The sequence below is a fragment of the Centroberyx gerrardi genome, chromosome 10, assembly GCF_048128805.1.
Source record: "Centroberyx gerrardi isolate f3 chromosome 10, fCenGer3.hap1.cur.20231027, whole genome shotgun sequence".
In the NCBI taxonomy this organism is placed as follows: Eukaryota; Metazoa; Chordata; class Actinopteri; order Beryciformes; family Berycidae; genus Centroberyx; species Centroberyx gerrardi.
Window position 1 is genome coordinate 12,485,186 of NC_136006.1, and position 12,051 is coordinate 12,497,236.

General features: G+C 40.8%; 1 protein-coding gene across 1 annotated transcript in view; it reads right to left on the reverse strand.

Moving 5' to 3' along the window:
• Nucleotides 1–12,051, reverse strand: part of LOC139912160 (partitioning defective 3 homolog B-like) — a 234,727-nt gene that overhangs the window by 179,475 nt on the left and 43,201 nt on the right. Inside the window, exon 3 of the mRNA XM_078286087.1 lies at nt 5,652–5,805. Within this exon, the coding sequence (XP_078142213.1) occupies nt 5,652–5,805 (154 nt within the window). The remainder of the gene's footprint in view (nt 1–5,651; nt 5,806–12,051) is intronic.

Here is a 12,051-nt window from a genome sequence, read left to right on the forward strand (position 1 = left end):
TGAGTAGACTACTCAGAGTACACAAGCCAAATGATATTTGTAGGGTCATATATTGATTGTCACAAAATGGACCCTTGGTGCTCTTAAGACTGGATGGGGGAGGAATGGATTACATCGAACTCCTAATCAATCCCTCCTTTCAGAGAAAGGGAATGCAGGAGGGATAAATGGAGGGAGGACAAAAGAGATAAAGAAAAAGATAGAGAAAAAAAAAATGGGTGAGAGAGCGGCAGGAAGGAGGGACATGGATAAAGAAAGAAACAGTGGGATACAGAGAAAAAACTGATGAAGATAGCAAGGTGTAATAAAAAGGGGAAGAAGAGAGAAAGTATAATAGAGCACACAAAAAAAGAGTTGAAGCAGTCAAGACAAAGAGAAAATGAGTAAACGCCAAAAGGAACATGGCTGGGAAATAGAGGGAGGGAGAGAGAGAGAAGGAAACAATACTGTCTTTTTCTCATTGATATGCAGTGAATTAAACAATCCTTAAAATACAATTTACTTCTACATTATTCCATTTCACTTCACTGCAACACCTATCTTCATAGTGTTAGAGAAAGAGGCAGGCCAGGACATGAACCCACTGACGCTGTGTAGATAGAAAGAAAACGTTTCAGTGTGTGAAGGTACATGCTGTCCATGTCTGATCATGTAGTCCAGAGGTACACTGAGATAGATACACACTGGGTATCTGGGCAGTAGCATACCATTCTGTCTTTATGCCTGTAAGCAATACAAAGTTATTAATTCTTATCATTTTACAGTCTGTTCATGGACAGAGACAGTTAATTTTTGTTTTGGATTCATTTCGGATGCCGTGACGCATGAAGCTGGCGATTCTCGCCAATGTAGTTTTCAAAGAATGCTAATTTAATCCTGCCAAGCGGCAAAAGCGTCTTTGTGAACTACACTGGTCATAATTCATTGCACCTATGACGCAGCACATCTGAGCTCCTTTAAGTCATGGTGAGACAGAGAGACAGTTTGAAATGTAGCCTCGCAAATCGTATGTTAGTCAGCTAATGTCGCAATGCCATTAGTTTATACTAGATTGAGAGGATTGAGAGATTTTAGTGTCAGAAAAAATCAATTACTGGGCTCACCAATTAAAGCGTATCAATTCCCTTGCATTGTATCAATGCTGATTTCCATGATTACAATTGCGGAAGTCGTATGACAGGCGTGTTACTGTACAATTGGAAAAAACACAAAATATGGTTGATTCAAATGTGAATTCCTTCTTTATCCATTCTAATTCTTGACTTGCACCCTGGCTAAATCATCCAGACATGGTCAGCACACTGATTCTTGCCTGTGAATGAACAGCAATGCTCACCGAAACTACTATACTAACTGAGACAAATGTGTTTTCATGTCCTATATGCAGTTCAAAGTATGTTAAGTCACGTAAAACTGTATATCCTACTAGCTAAGAAGTAGAGACTAATCGAGAAAGACAAGAAAGAGAAATAAAAGGAAAATAGGAAGTCCGATAATAGGACACATGAAAGTCAGAGTAACACAAAGGAAGCGGTGTAGAGAAAAAAATGAGAAAGGCCAAAGGAAAGTTCACAACAAAACAGAGACAAGAAGAGTGCGCAAGAGACAGAGAAAGAGACTGACAGAGAGACACATAGAGACAGTGAGAGAGAGACAGATGGCCAGAGTGAGAGACAAACCATGAGACAGCTAGGGAGAAAGAGACCTGACTCTGACCTTCTCACACTGACAGTGATAGTCTCCAGAGCTCCGTTACCTCTAATCTCCCATGACAGTCACCCATTACCTCTAATCTTTGCTGACAGGCGACCATGCTGAAACAGACTAAACTTCCTGTCTTAACAGTGTGTGGATCATACAGCTAAGGCCCCTTTATGACTGAGGTAGGTCAGGCAAGCTGAAATGTCACTTCTGTTTATTAATATTAGGAGTAAAAGCAGTAGCATAGATGCAGGATATATGATTTTGACTGTAATATATCAGTGAAATTAGTTCTAATGCAAAGGGGGAAAAAGTCATTATCATTATCTACAATCATCTATTTTGTGCTTGTGTTTGGTCCAGTTTGGGAGTCCTCGAGCTCAATTTGCCGCTTGACACCGTTCCAAAAGACTGGGAAGTTTTCAACGGTATCATCAAACACAGCAGGGAAGGGAAGTAATGAAATGCACCGATAGAAAGCAGCTCACAAGGGATGTAGAATGTAACGGCAATAAGCATTATCACAATTCATTTGTCAATGACATATTAATGACATTTAGAAAACAACCCTGACAGATTACGTTTAAATGTCAAGCGTTCAATTGGATGGATGGTAGAGACTGTGCAACAAAGCAGATATAGAGTACACTATTCATAACTAAAGGAACTGGAATCCGCGATTAGCTAACAGCGGAGGCAACTTGCTAGTAATGTATATTTTAGAGGCAAAGCTTTGGCTAACAGTAGGTACGTGTAATCCATCACCCATACAGTTTGTTATGTTAAGGCAGAGTGAAATTTCAACAAGTTACTCTGACAGCTCTAAGCCCTCTCACACTCACATCTACCTCTACTGAACAGGCACTTGACCTGACATAAGACAGAAAGAGAGGGAGGAAGACAGAGATGAAAGAGAGCAGGGAAAAGGGGAAGAAAGAAAGACAGAGAGAGAGAGAAAGAGAGGGCGAGAGAAAGAAAGAGAAAAGAGGGGTCTTTCAGATAGGTCTAGTCCAGGTAACAGTAACCAGACACAGACATCAGAGTTCATTCTACCGTCTGACAGAACACATACACTTCCTCTCTTCCTCCTGTCGTCTTTTTCTTCTGCTTCTCCTCATCTGATTCTCTTTCTTTTATCTCCTCACAGTCTCTGGCCCAGTGCTAACTGTTAACATCACAGTTGTTCCTGTGTTATCATCACTTCTGGAGAAACTGCCCATCTCATCTTGACACTTGTTTGTACTGTAATTTAAAGTTTACATTGTCCACCAGAGACCTGAGACCAATAAAAATAAATGTTACGCCATTGTAAAATATCAAACATGCATTGCTTTCTTCATTTCTACCATTCTGTTTATGATATTTTGATGAGTGACGATGCAGGCGAGTCCTCCGTGTTAGTGCTGCTTGACTTGCAGCATTTGACACGGTAGATCACAGTATTCTTCTTGATAGATTAAGGCAGTTGGTTGGTATTTCAGGGGTTGTCCTCGAATGGTTCTCTTCCTATCTGGCTAATAGAAAACTCCTTGCGTCCATTGATGGATATTGCTCTTCTAGTCTTTACTCAGTACCTCAAGGATCAATTCTTGGGCTGATTTTATTTTCCCAGTACATGCTTCCTCTGGGTCAAATAATTAAGCCGCACAACATCTCCCTCCCATTATGCCAACGATACACATTTGTATCTTTCACTCACGCAAGCCTTCACGTTCAACAACATACTAAAGAAGCATGTTCAGACATGCTTTTCCTTCTAAGGAATATAGCAAAAATTAGATCGGTCCTAAATTCCAATGAAACTGAGAGAATTATACGTGCCTTTATTTAATCTCGGCTGGATTACTGCAATGCCTTGTTCACCTGTCTTAATCAAAAAGAGGCAGATCGACTCCAATGTGTCCAAAATTCTGCAGCAATACTTTTAGCAAAAACAGTTTTTCACCCATTTTAGCATTTCTTCATTGGCTGCCTGTCCATTTCAGAATTGATTATAAGATTTTATTGCTGGCGTATCCAGGCTAAAGACTAAAGGTGACCAGGCTTTTGCTGTCAGGGCCCCCAGGCTCTGGAATGCCTTCCCTGAGGAACTTTAACTTAACATGTTAAAATGTATTTAATATTTAATGTCATTGTCAAGGTACCTGCATCCCTCACATTGGAAAAAAAAAAACACACACAAAAAAAAAAATCTGTGTATGGTCATTTTATAATCCTTTTATTTACTTTATTTGTATCATTGTCCTACGTATATATGTTGCTTGATCTCAATTTTCCATTTTTATTCTCTCAATTTGTAAAGCACTTTGTAGCTACTGTTAGTGCTATATAAATAAAGTTACTTCATCGTTTTGATTTCCGGATTCTTTCTTTCAGTCGTTCATCCATCCATCCATCCATACCAGACGTCGGTGTGGGACTTCAGCGCTATGCTTCATTGACTTAGCCTAGCAGTCAAAGTCAACATCAAAGTTCAGCCCTACAGCATTACACTCAGCCTGTTTCATGTTTAACATCAGTTGTGACATTGACCTGGTCATGCACTGACCTACTGGTCACAGCTAAAAGGGTAAAATCAGTGTTTCCCCAAAGAATTTTTTTTTTCTCTGTAAGGTAAAAAAGAATCCTATGAAACAGCATTTAGCCCATGTGTCACTGAAACTCTCAGTTAAAATCTCCCAGCCTAGTCAATGGTGGGGGAATTACTGGTATAAATCAAAGAGTATCTGGTCCCCGAGAGCCAGCAGGGTCAGAAACGGAGTGGTTGTGGTTGTCAGAGTTAATCTGTTCTGAATTGGCCAGTCTTCTGAGACACAATACTTCACCCCAACTACACTGAATATCATTGGACAGAAAAGGCACATCTTGGTGTATCAGGATAATGTGCTTTGACAGATGGCTGCCATAGTGTTGTTTTCATAATACTGTAAAGGAAATGCACACTGTTCCTTGTGAGGATGGCAAATAAAACTGAAAAAGGCTGAATGTGTGACACAAATTTGCAATGCAATGCATTGCATTTGCCATTGCACTGTTGAGCCAAAAGATGCCATTGGTGTTGACATTGGTAACAGAACGAGATGGACAACAAGCTGAAGTAACAGGTCATGACAAATGCCAGACCCTAAGTAATGTCAAGGCCAGCGCTCTTCCTCCAGAGAGCATTGAGCTGCCATAATATGACTTTGATCATAGCGTTGCAGCTGGAATGAATATAGTTTAAATTTCACCTCAGATGAGGCAAACATCTTCTTGTTTCCAGAATTTGGAAATCTTCTGAAATAGCTTTTGAAAGTATTTATAAAACTTCCAGGAATGAGCATACACTATTGATTACTATTTCATATTAAAAAAAGTAATGTTAAAAAGTATAAAGTATGTAGTAATGTGTGCTATTAAACATCATCACGCTGTACAGCACTTGTGAAAATCATTTTTTACGAAGTCTGTTCTTAGTTGAGCAGTTTCTAATTAATAAGAGGAAGTAAATGTTTTATTACTGTGATAATCTAACTATGAATCTTCACACCTTAGCTGTGAATATTCACACAACTCTGACAATCCTCTTCTCGTTATCACTATACATCATTGCCACAAAAGTGCAGTGGGACAGAGTCTGCACTCATTTAAGTTAAAAAATGATATGCAAATGAAAGTGAAAATGAAATACTTCACTTGGGTTCTTCTGATGTCTTGACTTGTTTCTTAAGAAGACATCTACTATTTTGCTCGATGAATAGATTGATAGATTGTTAGACAGAGACATGTGATTTAAACTTTTCTGGGTTGTTTTAGGGTATAGCATTTTCAATGGGTCTAAACTGTTTTTCTGGAAAGAAGGGAAAATGCTATGTGTCAGTACGGGAAAGAAAAAGACAAGGGCATATGAAGTTTGTGCGAGGCACAACCAACATACTGACATATACAGTGCACACATGCAAGCTACTCACTGGACTTGAGGGCTGAGGAGTTCACTTCAATCTCCCCTCCTCTGATTGGCTGGAAGACAGAGAGCTCTGATTGGTAGACGTCTGGGCTGGGGGCCGGGCTTGTGCTCACCCGGCCCCTCTGCTGGGCTTCCTGCTCCTCATACACCGCCATCAGCTGAAGAGAGACAATATGATTGGTTACTTTTTTCCCATTATTTTCTTGTTTTTTCTTGTTTGACACTACATAAAGTCAAAACAAACAATATGGAAGCAAGATAGAGGTTGCATGAAAATATATAGAAAGTACCAAGTCTGCCAACGTCTATGATTACTCTTTAAATGTATATCACTGTTTATATATCATTTTTTACATTATATTAATTTTGAACTGATTTTGAGGAAATGATAGAAGTAGCAGATAGAGATAAATAGAGAGACAAATAAAGACAGTGAGAGAGTGAGAGAGAAAGATAGAGAGACGGAAAGCACAGGTCTGAGATTTAAAGAAAAAATAGGAATGTTCTCAAATGTAGAACCTTTTCATTACAAAGAGGAGAAAGACTTGAAGGTGTATTATGACAAAAGAACTTCAATGTCTCAATCTCTCAACACACAATGACTCTTGGTGTCTCACTGGGGCACAACATTATGTTTAGAAGACGATGCGTGTGTGTGTGTGTGTGTGCTTGCGTATGAGCTGTGTGTTACCTTGTGGATGAGGACACTATAGAGGATGTCCAAGGAGCCCAGCATTCCTGCGACGGAGTGTGTGTGTGTGTGTCTACGGTTCAACGACTGCCTCCATTCGTGTCTCCCCTCTGCGTGTGTGTGACACCCCGCTAGCTCTAACTGTGTTATATAGTGGAATCCCTGTCTATTGAGTATTGCACTGAGTCTGCGTTTAGCCTCACATAGCATAGAGCTTGTCAACACAGTGTTCTAGGGGCCTCCACACTACAGCTGAATAGACCTGTGTGTGTGAGTGTGTATGTGCGTGTGTGTGTGTGTGAGCATGTGTGTGTGCGTGTGTGTGTACGTGTTGTGTCTATAGAGGCCAGTAGTAAAGAAAGGGGACTTTGCCAGTAAAGCCAGAGGCTTCCTGCTACACAGAAACGCGCAAGTACACAACTTACACACACACACAACCACACACACACACAACCATATGTACACACAACCATACGAATATACGTATATGCACAAACACACAGTGAGTCAGAGGACTGTAATATGTTGGCTGTCACTTCTGCACATGAAGGCAAAAATAAAATAGTGACGCATGCATTACAGAACTATCTCACACACACACACACACACACACAAAGCCATATCAACAACATTCAAGACTGGAAGTTTGTGCCGGAGCTACACACACACACACACACACAACACAACACACTGGGCACGCCCTCCTCATCTCCCGCAATTTTATTCACATTACTTGTGTTGTGTGGCTGTTTATAACTGATATTCAAGTACATTTTATAAATTAAATGTTGGCATTCTTCCGTGTTCTTGCTTGAAATAAAAGATTATACGATTCTCTATATACTGATTATGTTTCATGACCCTCAGGGGGCCATGAAACCCGCTGAAGGTACTTCTTTGTTATTTCAAAAGCACATAAGCTTCAATTGAAAAATGAGAGGTTGTCTCTTTGTGTGTGTGAGAGCATATATGTCCACGTTTCTTTTTCCAGCATAGCCTCGCTAGGCAGAGAACAGAATAGTGTTGAGTTCCAGAATATCACACCTTGTCTCACCCTCTCTCTCTCTCTCTCTCACCCTCTCCCCCATCCGTATCTCACCAACTGTTCAGTCCATCCACTGACACTCACTGAGTTCATCCTCTCTCTTCCTCTCTCACACTTTCTTCCTGTCACACTCTCTCCTTCCATCTGTCTAACACTCACTCATCTTTCTCATTGTCTTAATTCCATTTTTCCTCTTTCACCCTTCATCTGTCTGTATCAATCTCTCTCATCTGACATTCTTTCTTTCTTCTTTGCTTCACCCCTACTTTTCTCTCCCTTTCCTTCATCCCCTGCTCCCTTCTTTCATCCCTCTCCCCTCCGTCATGTCCATGCTCAGAGTGTAAAGCTTTTTATTTATTCAAGCAACACCAGTGTGTTTCTTCAGGGTCAGCCTGGAGCAGTGTGTGGCATACTGCAAGTGCCATCAATCCAGGATGTCAGCGTGTGTGTGTGTGTGTGCGTGTGTGTGTTCTTTATGTCCAATGTAGTTCTTAGCGGAACAACTTGTTTCATGGAAAAACAGATCTGTTTAACTCGTATAAACACAAGCAGACACAAGCTCAAGATAGGGCAAAGCATACTGAGATTTGATGATTAGTTAGCATTTGTCAGTTTTCTATCAAGCGGTTTTCTATCAAGTATAAGCCTTTGACAACTACTGTCTGGTGGTTATCTGCAGGGATGGCAAGAAATACACAGACAAGAAAAAGAGGGAGATAAAGAGGAGGAGATGCGTAGATGTTAGGTAAGACACACACAGTCAGTTGATATCGGCTGATTTAGCATAGGTTTAACACACAGAGACTGAAAGAGAGGTGGCAGAGTTGAGGTAAAAACAACGAGAAAAGGTAGCAGATGAAGTGGAGAGACAGAAAGACAGACTGAAAGACTGACAGAATGAAAAAAATGGGTAGACAAATAAAAAATAGCCTTGGAAAGTTAAGTAGAGGTGGAAAGAGAGAGAGAGGAGAGACAGAGGAGGGCTTTGTCTCTATTCTGTCTGACAGGAGACTCAAAGGCCTGTCAAAGCCAATGACACCGCTGTCTAAGAAAGAGAGGGAGAGAGAAATGGAAAGAAAGAAAGAAAGAGAGAGGTGAGAAAGAGGGGAACAAAAGCATAGTGTAAGAGAGAGAGTGGGTAAGGGGAGAGAGAGACACCAGGAGAATTAGAGAGAGATAATGAGGGAGACTGACAGACGTGATGTACAGTAAAAGGCCTTCAGAATGTCAAAGTGTGAGAGCAAGTACATAAAACAAACTTAAATCCCGAAGATCCAGTGATGACTGGAAAAAGGAGTGAGAAGTAAAAAAAGAAAAACAAGACAAGAAAGACATTTTAAAGAAAGGTTGCCAGTCTGTCTCCCCGTCTAGTGCCAGTGTTGATGTGTCCATTTTCAGTAAGAGGAACACTTAGGTGCTGTCCTCTCTCTGTTTCTCTCTCTCTCATAAGCTTGTCTGTCAACATCTGCCCCGAAGTTAAGATACAGACTTGCTGTTGCTGTATTTTGTTTATGTGTATAAAAAAACGAGTATGTAGGTCATTTGTTTTATTAAATTAACAATCTGTGATATTTTCATATAAATGAATGCCCATTTTATCCGTTTTACTCTCTATCGCTGATAGATGTAACACCTGAAAGCTTTTTCATTTGCTGCTCTAAACACCTGGTGTCTGTGTCAGGTAGGTCTTCCCTGGGAAAAAACCTCTGGCACACAAGAAGTGATACGTTTCACGTTTTCAGCAGTATAAACAGCGTTTTTCTTTTTATAAATACAAGAAGACCATCGATAGCCACCACAGCTAAACAGACAAAGAAAACAGTGGTGCCTACAGAAAGTCACCCTTCATCAACAGAAAATCCAAGGAAAAACACATTACAGTGGCCACAGTGTTCATAGATTACCACTTTAGCAAGGAATGACCAGTGCCTTGCTGAAGGGCACCTTAACAGAAAAGGAGCAGGTTTCTCATTCACTTTCCCCACCCAGAATTTCCTCAGCCGGCCCAGATTTGTCTTTCAGGTCGCAATCCCACTTTTTTAACCTCTAGGATAGTACTGTACTGAGCGCTTATGGGATTTTTTTTATTTTTTTTATTTTTTTTTTTTTCACCTTTATTTATTCAGGGGGAGTTTCACTGAGAGCAATGCTCTCTTTTTCAGGAACGCCCTGATCACATTCACACCTGGAAGCTGACCAATACAACCACAGTCTGATTTGCTGGCCACTGAGCAGCTCCACTGGAGCGGTTAGGGTTAAGGGCCTTGCTCAAGGGCACCTCAGTGGTGGTAATGAGGGAGGGGCAAGCGCTGCTTTTCACTTTCCCCACCTAGATTTATCCTGCCGGTCCGGGGGATTGAACCGACGACCTTCCGGTCACAAGCTCGCTTCTCTAACCTTTAGGCCACCACTGCCCTAAATTGTCTCTATGTATGATGGACACCTCATGTTTTTACAGCCCATAAGTAGTGACAGCATTGTTACTTTTTGGCCAGGTGCATATCCCTGGTCTAGTGCTATTACATGTAACAGAAAGATAAATGTGAAAATCCTCTCATCAACTATGCTGTCAAGACACTGGGGAGTCAAGCTGGAGATGTTAGGAAATTTCTTTTTTGTATCTATGCATCTCAATTTATGCGTACAGTTTCAGCTTACCGACAAAACACAGCTTTTACTTTGGTCTTGTTTCTGACAGTTTCATGTAAAAATGTCCATCTGTCAGCTTGCATACATGTGCTCAAAAAACACATCTGAAAGGGGAATCATGCTTAATGAAAGAGTAGTTTTACCTGAGGAAGATATGTAAAACAAAGGCAAGTGAGCGGCATGACTATGGCTAACCAGGACATCATATACTAGTAGTAATACTCCTCAACTGACCAACTCAAGTAAACAATGCTTGCCGTGGGCTTGAACCTGGGTCTTCCCTACTCACTACACCACCCTGCTGCCCACAACATATTATCCAACAATGAAATATCACCTGAGGATTATGTAGTACTGTACATGAGGGAAAGGACAATTTCACACAGTGTAAGAACTGAGACGAAGTGCATCTATAGTACATATGTGTAAACCAGGGGTCTATTACTGGGATATGTAGTTTTCCGTCAAATCAATTCTATAAATAAAGACTGTCATTCTTTGTTTGTTGGGTACCAACTTTAGAGATTTTCTAGTTAAAGTAAGCAATTAACCCCTCAAATCTTTTCAGCCCAGGACCAAACTGAGTAAATTTATCAAGGGATCCAGGCTCATTATAATATACTAGTAAGCTTGGTCCCACCAGAAACAAGTCTGTGACCCATTTTAGTTCCCAACTCTAGTTTGCAAAACAAAAAATTTGGAATCACTTCTGGAGTAAGTTTGTTCAGCTTTAATGAAAGTTCTTTACACGGGAAAGCACACTGAGAAACCCAAAGGTTAAACACTAAAGCTAGCTAAATCTTTCTCCCTAAGCTCACTTATAAGCTCTCTCTCTCTCTGTCTCTCTCTCTCTCTCTCTCTCTCTCTCTCTCTCTCTCTCTGTCTCTCTCTCGTCGATACTGTGTGGTCAATACAAGGTTCATACAGGTTACCTAGGCCAAGTGGAAACTAGTAGGCAGGAGCTCTGTAGGTTTGTGTGTGTTTGTTTGTCTGTGTGTGTGTGTGTGTGTGTGTGTGTGTGTGTGTGTGTGTGTGTGTGTGTGTGTGTGTGTGTGTGCGTGCGCGCGTGCATACGTGTGTGTGTTTTCAACCACATGAGAGTTGGAATCAATTGAAGGTCTGACTCAACAAGCCGCAATCAAACACTTTCAGCAGGACACACACACACACACACAGGTCTAATCCAGGGAGGTTAATTCTCTTTAAAACCAGTGACCCTGGCAAAACGCTCTCTAGTTGAAAGATGTAACATGTAGGATTTTATCAGTAATATAATCGCTCCGAATTTAGTGACAATTACAGAATCTATAGCTGGCAAGAGAAATGTGACTGTTTCCACTCCAATCAGAAGCCCGATTGATCTGCTCCGTGCTTTACTTTGGTCCAATATGGGAGTTCTCAGGGTCAACTGCTTGTAAAACTCCTTCCTTCCAGTATCGGCTACTGGTAAGTTAGGCATTAAACAGGCCCTATTACAGAAATTCAAATACGTTTTGGACGAACTCCAGTCAACAGATCACGACTGGACTTGGTCTTGATTGGCTCCCCACACTAAAGAATTACTGAAATCAGTAAAGAAAGTTTGCAGTATTTGAGCTGACACACCCTGGAGAGTCTTCCCTCAGTAGGTTTGCCTCAATTGAATTAGAGGAGCTGGTGTTGTCGACCACATTCGTTCAATAAATACTTGTGCAACTAAACTATATTTATCTGCAAAACATCATGAAGAACATTATTCTTATCCCGAGCCATGTATTTGCAAAGAAAATAATGAAAACTGAAAATTATGGGACCTTTAAAAGCAGCAAGAGGGGAAGTAATAAATGAAGCTGGTAGCAAAGCGAAGGGGCTGCAGAACACAGTGTGTCAATAGCTGTGATCACAATTCAACTGACGATAAGCCGATAAACACAAGGTTTGGACCACTTGTGGGGTCACACAAACAAGACCAAGCAAATTACTGGACAAATTTGTTATGCACAGAAGTTCATGAAAAAGTTAAGCATCTGTGTGTGAGTC